This window comes from Euleptes europaea, chromosome 6 (genome assembly GCF_029931775.1).
Source record: "Euleptes europaea isolate rEulEur1 chromosome 6, rEulEur1.hap1, whole genome shotgun sequence".
In the NCBI taxonomy this organism is placed as follows: Eukaryota; Metazoa; Chordata; class Lepidosauria; order Squamata; family Sphaerodactylidae; genus Euleptes; species Euleptes europaea.
In genome coordinates, this window is record NC_079317.1 from 24,987,133 (window position 1) to 25,000,700 (window position 13,568).

Genomic DNA, 13,568 nt, shown 5'->3' on the forward strand with positions numbered 1-13,568 from the left:
TGCTTAGGACTGCACTGTAAATGATTCAAGTTTCCCTAAGAGTAACAGTTTCTTGGAATATTCCACTTCCTGTTGCAAAAGATTTCTGCCGACAGAAAATGTTCTGGTGGAAGATGGCTTATGCTGTCCCCTCTCAACGTTCAAGTCAGAAGCTGCGTTTTGGCCTGCTTCCGAAACCCACAGAGATCAGAATGTTCCGTAAGGCAAAAACATTACAATATCTTTCAAGCAAGACTGCTACAGCCACACAACTCTGCCGTTATAAATCGTCCGGTTCCTTGATAACTGGTGTCTCTTGGCCGCTTATCTGCTTATAAATAAAGAGGAAGGTTTCCTTGGGGTCTTTGTTCAGGAGATGCGATTTGATACGGTGAGGGAGGGCATCTTCAGCGAGCTGCAAGCTCTTTTCACCCATCTGGACAAACAAGCCATAGTCCTGAGGCTCCAAGACCTCAAACTTCGCAGCGCATTGTTCAGTCAGCTGCTGAGCCGTTGCATCAGTCCGATAGGCCAGCGTCCGTGTCATGGCGTCTGCTTCCGAAAGGGAGATTGTGATGAAGTCCTGGAAACCGGGCAAATAAAGGGAATCACTGAGGATGCTAGCAGACCACCTTTTGCCAATTACGGACTTCAGGCGATGGTTACGATTGAAATGGTGTCCACAGAATCCTTACCACACACAAACAGACCACAATAAATGACACAGCCAACAGGCCATCAGGCACGGAAGGCCCTTCTGAATTATTCAGCTGTAACAATCTTTTGGAAAAATAAACAGGAATCTAGCGTCACCTTAAAAGTTTAACCAGATTTTATTCCACCATAAGCTTTTGGGATCTAGACTCATGGAAAACTTTACGCTGGAATAGAATCTGGTTAGTCCTTAAAGTGGCCACAAGGCTTCTGTTTATCTTTGCGGCAACAGGTTGACATGGCTACCCCCCTGGAGAGTTTATGGGATTTCAGAAAGGTCATGATCAGGATACCACTCTACAATGACATAATCATAATCAGGACACCATGCTACAGTGTGTGTGTTTTCAGGGGTGGGGGGCTACAAATGAACATATTCCCAGATTGGCCATGGCTGTTTTTACCTATTTTATTTACTTACTTACTTTACTACTTCATCATCTGCCTTTCCAGCAGAAACTGGAAGGAACGGCCCACAAATGAATCCAAGGTATAAAGCTGCCACATGAGTACGCAGAATCGTAGAAACACAGAGTTGGAAGGGGCCATACAGGCCATCTAGTCCAACCCCCTGTTCAATGCAGGATCAGACTAGAGCATCCCTGATGAGTGCTTGTCCAGCCTCTGCTTCAAGACTGCCAGTGAGGGGGAGCTCACCACCTCCCTAGGTAGCTGTTTCCGCTGTCAAACAACTCTTACTGTAAGCATTTTTCCCTAATGTCCAGCCAGTACCTTTCTGCCCACAATTTAAACCCATTATTGCAAGTCCTATCCTCTGCTGTCTCTGCTGCCCTCCTCTAAGTGACAGCCCTTCAAATACTTAAAGAGAGCAACCATGTTCCCCCTCAACCTCCTCTTCTCCAGACAAAACATTCCCAACTCCCTCAGCCTTTCCTCATAAGCTCGGTCTCCAGGCCCCTGATCAGGATAGTACAATATATTTATATAACATTGTACTATCAGTGGGGATGGGCTGTGGCTCAGTGGTACAGCATCTGCTTGGCATGCAGAAGGTCCCAGGTTCAATCCCCAGCATCTCCAGTTAAAGGGACTAAGCAGGTGGGTGATGCATGCTGTTTCCGACATTCAGAGGTCGCCTCACTCTCCCCCTGCGTTTCCCTGTGTTTTCAAATTCGAGATAAAATAGGTCTCTGAAAACGCGGGCAAAACGCACAGGGAGAGCGAGGCAAACTCTGATGGTCAGAAACGGCATGCATAATCAAAACAAAGATCTGATGTTGTCAGAGGGGTGATGGCAAGGGAAACAGCCATGCATAAAAGGCCTTGGTTAGTATTTGGATGGGGGACAGTCAAAGAATTCCAGGATGCAGAGGAAGTCAGTGGCAAACTGCCTCTGTTAGTCTCTTATCTTAAAAACCCCATGGGGTCGCAACAAGCCAGCTGTGACTTGAGGGCACTTTACACAACTGGGAGAGGCTCTCTGTCACTGCTGTTTGTTTCCAGTGTCCAAAGGTCCGCCCTTAACGAAGATCTCCCTGTTGAACTCTCTAAGGCTATTTGCCTTAGTTGAAAACACCCTTAAAAAATGTAAACGAAGCAGATGTTGCTGCCATCATGTGGCTGAATGTAAGGATGGTTTGAATTTGCTCCTTGGCGCCAGGTTCTGTTGTTTGATGCTGCAGTGGGGATTTAGCATCTCTTCCTGTGCTCTTTCCCTAACTAAGAATGCCACTTTGCTTGCTCTAAGCTGCAAAATGCCTGACTCCCCACCCCCCTTATTAAGGATAAAAGCAATTGAGGGGGACCATTTTTGATGGGGAAAATAACACCACCTCGATCCATATCACGCAGCACTCTACCATATCATGCAGCACCCGCCTACAGCAGCTTTGTAGGGCCAAATATCATGTTGGGAGTTTTAGAATAAAGATGCAGTGATAGGAAAAGCTGAATCTGGTGAACTAGGCCTGTCTGGCAACTGCTAAATACATAGAAGGGAGGGAAGGCAGTGTGGTGTATAGCCTGATCTCATCAGATCTTGGAAATTAGGATCTGTCCTGGGAACTCTGAGGTGGAAACAGGTAAGGCTATGAGGTCCTAGTGTAAACATGTAATGTCAGGGGGTGGGAAGGAGAGGTCCTAGAATGAATCTGTTTATTTTGCCTATACTTAAGAGGCCAAGAATCACATTGAACTCACACACAATGGAGCCAGCTTGGTGTAGTGGTTAACAGCAGTGGTTTGGAGCAGTGGACTCTGATCTGGAGAAGCGGCTTTGATTCCCCACTCCTCCACATGAGCGGCGGAGGCTAATCTGGCAAACTGGATTTGTTTCCCCATTCCTACACATGAAGCCAGCTGGCTGACCTTGGCCAAGTCACTCTCTCTCAGCCCCACCTACCTCACAGGGTGTCAGTTGTGGGGAGGGGAAGGGAAGGTGATTGTACGCCACTTTGAGTCTCCCTTAAGTGGTAGAGAAAGTTGGCATATAAAAGCCAACTCTTCTTCTACACCATGAAATAACAGTGTGTCTGAGGCAGGGGGTGGGGTGGGGGCAAAACATTAGTCGGAGACCCTTTGCTATGGGCACTGCAATCCTAGTAAGCAGAGTTAAACTGAAACCAGTGGCCTTACACTGGTGTTATCCCTGCTTAGCACTGCCCTGGATGGTTGCCACCACCTGCTGACCTTGATGATAAGTCCTTCCCTTGCAGAGAGCTTTTTATAAAATTAAATTTTATTTATTTTCAATACAACATATAACAACACATACAATATGCAACACACACTCCTTATACATAGTCAATACTACATGTGTACAACAAGATCTTCATCACATACCTAGTGGAGTAGAGCTAAATCCTTTTAAGCTGTCACTAATCGTTAAGTCTTAGAATACATAAATTGTTTTCTAACCTTCATCTGATCTAGCTATGGTGCAAAGCTTGAATAATATTATATTCTACTTATATAATTTACTAGCCACTCGACTGCTGTATCTAGAAAAAGAAGAATCACACTGCATACATGTTATGACTGAGAGCTTGATCAGAGAGGGTTCCAGCTGGCTCAGCTGCAGAATCCAGCCTATAACCCCCATTTTATAGCATATACTGCTAAGGACAAGAGTGTTCTCACCTGCACAGATGAGCGGGAAGCCCGGGCTTTGTTCAGCGTTCTCCGCCTCTCCCAGCGGTGGATGGAGTCCTGAACCTCGGTGCTCAGCTGCCGGGTGACCGTGATCTTATCGTAACTTTTGATCAGCTCCACTGCTCCGTAAGTAGTGATTAAATAATAAGAACCTGTGGGAAAATTAAGAAGCGTCCATCCACTGCCCTTGGGTTTATATGCGCTTCATGCAACACTTTGATCTGGATGCCAGTTGTAACAAAGGCACACCAGAAGAAAGGCCCAATATACTGCTTGGTTTATTTATGGATCATTTTGACCCAGATTCTGTGACGGATGTGGGGAAGATCCTGGGATCTGTGAAGGTCACTACTTGTACCCTAGATCCTTCCCCATCCCAGCTGCTAAAATCATATAAGGACCACATCAACAAACCCTTAGTATCTATTTAGGGTTGCCAACCTCCAGGTGGTGGCTGGAGATCTCCAGCCAGTTCCCCTGGAGAAAATGGCCACTTTGGCAATTTGACTCTATGGCAATGAAGTCCCTCCCCTCTCCAAACGTCGCCCTCGTCAGACTTCACCCCCAACATCTCCAGGTATTTCCCAAATCAGGGCTCCTTCCCTCTGCCACTCACAGAGGCAGTTATCCATCCGCTACTTTAAAAACCATCCCTACAGAAAAATGATATGGCCAATTATAGCCCAATCTCTAATCTGCCCTTTCTGGGCAAAGTGGTTGAGAGATCAGTAGCAGGCCAACTCAAAGTCTTCTTGGATAGACTCTTTTCAGTCTGATGTCACTTCTTGGTTTACTTCCAGAAGCACTGCATCACTGCAGCCGCTTTAGAACTCAAACCCCCAAATTTTGGGGGGTTGAGTACTAAAGCACCGTGGCGATGCGGCGCATCCAGGGGTAAAACCGGATGTGACATCATTGCGTGCTCTAGAGCAGCTGAGTGGATCGGCAGGCAATTGCCTGCCAAAAGCACCCACCTGGCAACCCTAGTCCACCCCCAAATCTCCGAAAATTTTCTATCCCTCAGTTGGCAGCCCTAGTTCTAAGCCCCAGCAGCTGCCAGCACCACAAACAGAAGAAGAAGAGTTGGTTTTTTATATGCCGACTTACCACTTAAGGGAGACTCAAACCAGCTTACAATCACCTTCCCTTCCCCTCCCCACAACAGACACCCTGTGAGGTAGGTGAGGCTGAGAAAGAATGACTTGCCCAAGGTCACCCAGCTGGCTTCATGTGTAGGAGCAGGGAAACAAATCCAGTTCACCAGATTAGCCTCCACCGCTCATGTGGAGGACTGGGGAATCAAACCCAGTTCTCCAGATCAGAGTCCACCACTCCAATAAAACCATCAAAATGGGATGGGCAGTGAAAACACGGAAAGAAAATTTTAATGAGGAGATTATTTTGGCTTTGGCAGAGAAACACCATCATGATGGTGTTTTAACATACCACACCCTCATTAGCACATTATCTTGATACTTACAGGACAATTATTAGCACATTACCTTTGATACTTTTTGCAGGACAATGATTCAGCTCAACCCAACCCCTTTCTGACTATATATTACTCTTCCTACACACTTGACACTGAGAGACACTGTCCTTCAGTGTTACTTTTCTGAAGATGCCTGCCACAGCTGCTGGCGAAACGTCACGGGAAAAAAAATACCAAGACCACGGTTACACAGCCCGGATAACCTACAAGAACCAACCATCATGATGGCTTAAAAAGTGAAAATCTAAACACTGCAGTTAAGGAGAGTGGCCACTAGATGGCGCCTATACCCTGTATACTCCATTAGTGCTGTGGTCAGGGGAAGAGAGGGTGTTTCTGAGCTGGCTCATTGGTCTGGAATAGCTCTTACAAAGAACAATAACCTTATCAACCTTTTACTTTAAAAAAGAAAGTGTTGACTTGTGGCAAAAAAAAAAATCATTTAAAATACATCTGCAGTGTCACTTCTCCACTCAAGGGCTGAAAAACCTCTCCTTCTTCAGGCTACTTAAGGATCCTGACCCTTTAAAACAATCATGCCTCCCTTGTTCTAAAGTAGCCTAATTAATGGCTTCTTGTTTAATCACGGTGCCAGGTATTCCTGTGAAAAGATCCATCACCATTTACTTTTTTCCTGGGTGGAGGTTTTCTCGACTCTTTTTCTCCTATTCAACAAAACATGAACGGTTTTTTTTATTACCACTACACAATTACAAAATTAGTCATGAAAAAATTAATGAGCAGACTTTGCACCCAAGGAGAAAAGCTGTTTGAAGGTTGAAGGCTCACTGTACTACTTGCAAATACCCTTTGAACAACAAACCTCAAAGCCCTCAACTGCAAAGGGCAAAAGGGAGGCAGAAACAAGCACTTTGAAGACCCACCGAACTCCAAAGACAAAAAATAAAATATATTCTGAATCCTCCCACTGAAGTCAATCATACCTAATTTCCCCTAGACCGGAAGCCCCCAACTTTTTCTTTAATGAGAGTTCCTTATGAGTAATAATGTAGGGACAAAATTGTGCCCGAATGTCCTTACTTAATTTGTACCCTGCCTTTCTCCCCAAAGGGCACCCAAATTGGCGTACGTCATCTACTCTCCTCCATTTTACCCAAATGACAATACTGTGAGGTATGTTAGCATGAGAGAGAGAGTGACTGGCCAAGGTCCCCCAGCAAGCTTCCATGGCAGAGTGGGGGATGAAACCTCCCAGATGCTACTGTGAAACTCTAACCACTGCACATAGGGTTGCCAGGACCCCCCTCTCCATCGGCGGGAGGTTTTAGGGGGCAGGGCTGGAACTATTGTGCATGCACACAGCTGCGTGCAAAGCAATCACGTCACTTCTGGGTTTACCCCTGGAAGAGCCACATGGCCGCAGTCGCTTTAGCAGTCGCGTGCACAATCCCCACTCTGGAGCAGCCCACCTGGCAACCCCAACTACACCACAAAAGCCCAAATGCCCACAGCTCATAGTTGCTTCGGCCACCGGCTAAAAAGCTACACTGGTAGGACAGGACACCTGCCCCTATCACACGCCCACAAGAGCACACTCTCCATGCTTCTCACGCAAAAGGATCCACTCCCCTTTCCACCATTGATGTCAAACGAACTCCTTCGGCTCCTTGTGCTCACCAGTTCTTGTATGCCTTTGTGTGAGAAGTCCCCCCCACCCACACACACACACTTACATGAAATTCTGTACTCCCTGCACATTTTGCTTACTCATTATCAGCAACTCGTAACTGTTAGCTAAATAAATATGTTAAGCTGTCATTTGGACCAAGAGCAACACGTTCTGGAGAATGCTCTGCATTCCAAACCCAGCAGCTGGGGGGTGTTGGGGGGAATCACTTAATTTCCCTACTCCTTACTGATAGGGATCTCTTCCTCTTCAAGCACACATGATATCCCCCCCCCCCCGCTTTAGGCAATCACTAGGTATCTATTGCCTAGGCAGCCACGTTGTCAAAGAGGCCAGTTTGTTTGCACCAACGCCTCAGGGGATTCATGGGACCAATGGCCCAATGTCAAGACAGAAAGGAAGGTGTGCACAAGGAGCAAACAACAGAAGGGGCCGTGGCTCAGTGGTAGAGCATCTGCTTGGCTTGCAGAAGGTCCCAGGTTCAATCCCCGGCATCTCCAGTTAAAGGGACTAGGCGAGTAGATGATGTGAAAGACCTCTGCCTGAGACCCTGGAGAGCCGCAGCAGGTCAGAGTAGACAATATTGACTTTGATGGACTGAGGGTCTGATTTATAAGGCAGCTTCATGTGTTCAAACATTACGCATGAGGAAAAGGCAACTCAGAATCGGCTTCTAGAAAATGAAGTGTAGAAGTGATCCCCAAAGAAACAGAAAGTGAAAATTAAAGGCACAAAAATGTGTGTGGAAATCAGGGGATAAACCAAAGCAGTACGGGACCAGAACTGATGGGGAAAAAACCATGTGGAAAAGCCTTTTGTTGCTGGAGTGGATACTAGTCAAAATGGATACTAGTCATGATGCATACCTATTCTCTCCTGGATCAGAGGAACATGCCTGTTATATTAGGTGCTGTGGAACACAGGCAGGACGGTGCTGCTACAGTTGTCTTGTTTGTGGGCTTCCTAGAAACACCTGGTTGGCCACTGTGTGAAAAGACTGCTGGCCTTGATGGACCTTGGTCTGATCCTGCTTGTCCTTTCTTATGTTCTTATGGAGTGCCAGTTAAAAATGAAGAGGAGGAGAAAGCGAGAACAAGTGGCAAGTGGGAAAGGAGGCTATTGGTGGCCAGTAGCAAGCATAACCAAGCTTTAGCAACTTTGCCAGTCCCTCAGGAGCCACTTGGAGCACACCTTTGATTGGCAAAGGTAACTGGTGTCAGCCCACCAATGGTCTTGTCCTATACTGCTGCTAGTTTTCAGGAGGGACTAATGGGTGAGCACATACTCATTGTTGGTATTGCTGAACTGAGTGACCCTTGTAGCACTGGCTTGGCTTGAGACTCCACTGGGCTTGCTCCAGGGGCCCTTTCACTTCCCATCTGCTCCTGCCACTAACCCATGGCCCCACCCCACTCCTAACCTCCATCAGAGGATAACTTGATCTCACCTTCACCCAGCTGCAGAGCAGGGTCCATGAGTTCCATCATATACTCCACGTTCAGAAGCATCTCTGTCAGGTCACTGCGGGCCAGAACGTACATAAGCACTGGAAGGAAGTCATCTGCCCCATACGGCTTCCCTGAAAACAAGAAGAAAGAGACCCAGTAAGGTACCAGCAGGCTGGCAAGCCAAGGGCTGCTCATTCACACTTCCAAAAATCTACGTACGGTAGGAGAAGGGAAGAGACATGCATCCAAGGCTGGGCTCCACCATGAGTGTACAACTGACATCCAGGCCCTTGTGAGAAGTAGACCTTACCAGAGTCATTGTGGAGCAGCTGGGTTGCTTAGCTGCCAAAACACAGATTTTTTAAAAAATGGACCGATCAAAGGAACGTGAAAATTAACGTGGCAGTAGGTCAAGTTTCAAGATTCTTTCCCTAGCTTCATAATTGTAAAATAATCTTATTGAACCAATTTCTTGTAAATTAAGAATATTTGCAGCTGTGCCTTCTCAGGCAATGGTAATTAAACAAGAGACACTTTAAGTAGATACTATGAGAAAAAATGTTCTGTATTTTGGAGAAAAAGAAGGAGAATTGTAAGATGTTATGTCCATATTGTAGAAATTAAAGAAAAACAGTACCAATCTATGGGGGGGTGGGGTGGAGATTGAATACCTATTCTGGGTGAAATCTCCGTCCATTATTTACAATGCAGTCCTGTTCGTAATTATGTAGCTTGGATTTTTTTAAAAATGAAAACATTTCTTCTTTATATTGCCAAAATTATTTGCCTGAATTCCCCTGCCTGTACTTACCGGTAGCTACGAAATCCTTATTTATTGGATTCTTATTAGTGTAAAAGTTACAACAGGATTTTCTTAATATTGTTTATTGGAATGTTTACTTATTGTGTAATGTCTGCTTTATGGCTTTAAGTGGAACCAATTTGTCTGAAGGGGTTGGATGCACAATGGATTTCTAACAAGCAGCATTATTGCGTGTTGTTCCAAGATATTTTTTTTAGGTCCTTCACAGGCTGTTTCCACACGGAGGTTTTTCTCTGTGTTGTTATCTCAACTGGATTTCTTTTTGGGGGGGAGGGGTCACCACAGGTCACCATGCTCTAAACATGCACCAATGGTCCTTTCCCAGTCCTCTTTACACTCTTTCCCAGACCTCTCATTGGTGTAGCTCTTATTGGTGCTGGGAATGCAAATGCATTTGCAGTGGCAACAGAGCATCCACAAAGAAGTTCCCCCGTTCACTCCCCTTGCCTCAGCCCTCTGCCATCTACCATAATAACAGAAGGCTGTTTGCAGCCTTTAAAAAACTGGTAATAGCTACTGATAACTGCTATAGCACTATAAAAGAAGAAGAAGAAGAAGACGACGACGACGACAACGACTTGGTTTTTATATGCCGACTTTCTCTACCACTTAAGGAAGAATCAAACCGGCTTACAATCACCTCCCCTTCCCCTCCCCACAACAGACACCCTGTGAGGTAGGTGAGGCTGAGAGAGCTGTGACTAGCCCAAGGTCACTCAGCTGGCTTCATGTGCAGGAGTGGGGAAACCAACCCGGTTCACCAGATTAGCGTCTGCCGCTCATGTGAAGGAGTGGGGAATCAAACCCGGTTCTCCAGATCAGAGTCCACCGTTTCTTTGATTGGTCCATCGCTGTAGCATTATACCTTTTACCGGTGTGTTTTTTTTTTAAGTTCCCTAGTGGTGCATTAAGGGCAAATGCTGGAGAAATGATCATCAACAAAGGAAAGTGCACAGTAAATTCCTATGTAGAATCTCCATGGCCAGTGCACTTGCCCCTGCAATCGCAGCAATGATGAACAGAAAAAGGAGAATACTCGCCATGTAGATGCAGCCCTTCCCTGCTTAATAAAGCTCCCAGGGCCACCCTGCCCAACGGAATGGTATCCATGGTTATCATTTCTTAAATATTCACACTGGCAACAATCCAACAGAGACAAGCATAGTTCTTTCCTTTTAAATCAACATCAAGGGCTTAAGCATGCTTAACTGTTCATTGGATCACTCTCATTAACTTGTTCCAAGTTATTCCTATGAATCAGCTTTGTTTGCCAGGCTGAGAATTACTCTCAGTGGGAGCCTTAAATAAACACCCTTCTGCTTCTTATTACAAAATTTAGCTTGAAAATATATCCAGCAAATGGAAAGCTGGCTTTTATTTATTATGTGTGTGTGTGTGTGTGTGTGTGTGTGTGTGTGTGTGTGTGTGTGTGTGTGTGTGTGTGGTAGAGAACAGAAGTGTCCTTATTAACCAAATCTTATGTCATTATCATCACATAGCGAATGTTTTCTGTTTGGGAAAAATATATATCTCTAAATTAGAAATTTTTTCACTATTACTGAGTACAAGATTTCTGCGTAAGCCACATAGAGCAAATCATCAAAAGGCCGTATACTCATTAAAGAAGAAACACATAAATCACCTGAACTGATACTTATGCCATGAAGATTATACCAGTGATCACACAGTATATCTCAAATTCAGGGTCACATCTATGCTTAGCACAGAAAAGATGCTCTTTGATGAATCCTTAGAAAAGCGCAGAAAGACTGCAGAAGTCTTTTTTGCTTCCCCTATTTTATCTGGAGACATTATTCTCAAGAACAAGGGGAAACTGAAAGTTTCCTAATTGCTTCAATGGCCTTAGAGGGTGTAACTCTGCTCAGAACTGCACTGTATATGTCCTATAGTGGATCTGAAGTAAAGGGGCAGGAACTTCCTGAGCTACATGTACTTACCAATTTAATGCCAGTGTGGAACTAGTGTTGCCAGTTCCCTGGCATATTGTTTCCTGCCACCACTCAGAGCAGAAGAAATATTTTAAAAACGGCCACCTCTGGGAAAACCTGGAATTCACATCATGGCCATCTAGCAGTCACCAGAAAGTTTCTGGCTATTTCTAGAGAGGCATGATGTCACTTCTATTTTATCTCCTGGAAGTCACATCATACCACTGCCAGTGTCCCCCCACACCCCGGACTCCTGATCTCCCACTGGTTGCTAGGCCAGGCTGGGCAACCCTATGTAGAACTAATGAGATCCACAATGGAAAATTAATATCAACATTTGCAGTCATCTCCCCCTAGGGTTGCCAGGTGGGTGGTTTCGGTGGGCAATTGCCCGCCAATCCATCGGGCTGCTTGGAAGCAGGGATCGCTCACAACGCGATTAAGTCACTTCTGGGTCTACCCCCGGAAGCACTGCATCGCCACGGCGTTCAAACCCCCCAAATGCCAGCATTTTGGTGGGGTTGAGTGCTAAAACAGCCGCAGCAATGCAGCGCTTCTGGGAATAAACCCGAAAGTGGCGTAATTGCATTGTGTGCGGTCACGTGCGTGATCGCCCCTGCCCCCCCCCCAAAAACCTCCTGCCGATGGAGAGGAGGGACCTGGCAAACCTAATCTCCCCATTAAATTGCATAAAGATCCTCCCGCCAAAAAAAGTCTGATATGAGGGCTGCCTTTGGAGATCTCCCCAAACTTTACTATGGTTTACACACCGTAATAAGGTTGGTGACAGAGACAGGCCAAAGCGAATATATATTTAAAGCTTCATAGATGAAAAGGGCACAGTTCTCTCTTGTTAAACTAGGGAAACTGGAGAGAAATGGCAACTTAAGCTGGTTCCACAAAGGAGAGGGGCAGCAGCAGCGAGGTGAGTGGAGGTGGGCTGGGCCGGGCCCCATTCCAGTATTATTTCTGCTGTCCTGGCCCTCACTCACCCCCACCCCCCAATTCTTCCATTGCATTGACATAGAAACACCACTGTAGAGGAGAATCTGGCTAGGCCTGGCAACCCCCCTTTCCCCTGTAACAGGTGAGCCATGACTCACATTTGAACCACAGCTCAGCTGTTAACTAAAGAAAGCCTGTAAAATGCTGAAGGGGGGCAGGGAAATCAGAGCTCAGTTCTGCTATATTGCAGGCGGAGCTCAGCTCTGGCTTCCTGCCTGGATTAGATGCAGGGGGAGCTGACCACCACCACCACCACCAAGTTTATTTAAGGTCAAAGACCAGCAACAAATTGATATAACTCTAGACATATATAAATAGTTAAATGGTACAGTTATAACACTTAGATAACTTTAATTCAAATTTAGGTTACCTTCGTCTGTCTTATTAAACATGTTTGCGCGCAGAATTTTGCCACCTTAAGGGTGGTCTCGGAGCAGTCAACAAGGAGAAAGTCGGTATAAAAGGAGCTTGTTCTACCTGGGTATTTGGACAATATTGGTCTAATGAGCCTGGATCTAATTTCCTGATAGTAACAGCAATCTAATAAGACGTGTTCAATGGTTTCAATCCCGCCTGACTGGCAAGGACAGGTTCGTTGATTATATGGGATACATGCATCTCTTCCGTCAATAAGGGCGGATGGGAGTACGTTGAACCGGGCTAAGGTAAAGGCTCTTCTCAACTTTGGGGTTTCCAGCGAGAAAAGGTAATTTAGAGGCACAAAGTTTTTATTACAATCTTTTTTGCTGGTAATAGGGGGGCCTGTGCTCTGTCAGTTTGATGCGCAATGTCCCATAGCCTTTGCTTAATTTGTAATTTAGCTCTTTGATAACCTAGTTGTAGTAATGCTTCGCTACTATATCCCAGATGGTACAATTGGGCCTCTATATCTCTTATCCACCTTGAAGGGCGGTTATCTATGAGTATTAGCGAGGTTAACCCAGATGGAGCTAGGTTTAGCTTGAGCCAGAGGTTTATGGCTTGGAACATTCTGTGTGTTCCTACAGGTACCAGGCCTGCTTCTATCCTAAGCTGGGAATTTGAAATGCAGCTAGGTACTCCAAATACGGATCTAAGGAATTTAGACTGTATTACTTCAAATTTATGGAGATCCTTATAAAGACATACCTGTGAGCCGTAGGTTAATTGTGGGATCACTTTCCCTTTAAATACCTTCAATGCACTGGGTATATGTAAAGAAAAATCTCAAAATTGCTGTGGCAGACCTTTGGGCAGCCTCAGTTATGTGCGTTATCTGAATTGACCAAGTGCCAGAAGACTGAAACACTACTCCTAGGTATTTGAATATTTTAACTTGTTCTGTGTTATGGCCATCAATCTGCCATCTGTACTTGGAGGTTTTTTTTAGAAAAAATAACAATTTTTGTTTTTGAGAGAT

The 13,568-nt window shown here is 45.4% G+C and overlaps 1 protein-coding gene across 1 annotated transcript in view; it reads right to left on the bottom strand.

Moving 5' to 3' along the window:
* Nucleotides 1–259: 259 nt before the first annotated feature.
* Nucleotides 260–13,568, bottom strand: part of RIN3 (Ras and Rab interactor 3) — a 91,425-nt gene continuing 78,116 nt past the window's right edge. The window contains exons 8-10 of the mRNA XM_056851834.1: nt 8,392–8,523; nt 3,793–3,956; nt 260–562 (exon numbers count right to left, since the gene is read on the bottom strand). Of these exons, the coding sequence (XP_056707812.1) occupies nt 260–562; nt 3,793–3,956; nt 8,392–8,523 (599 nt within the window). The remainder of the gene's footprint in view (nt 563–3,792; nt 3,957–8,391; nt 8,524–13,568) is intronic.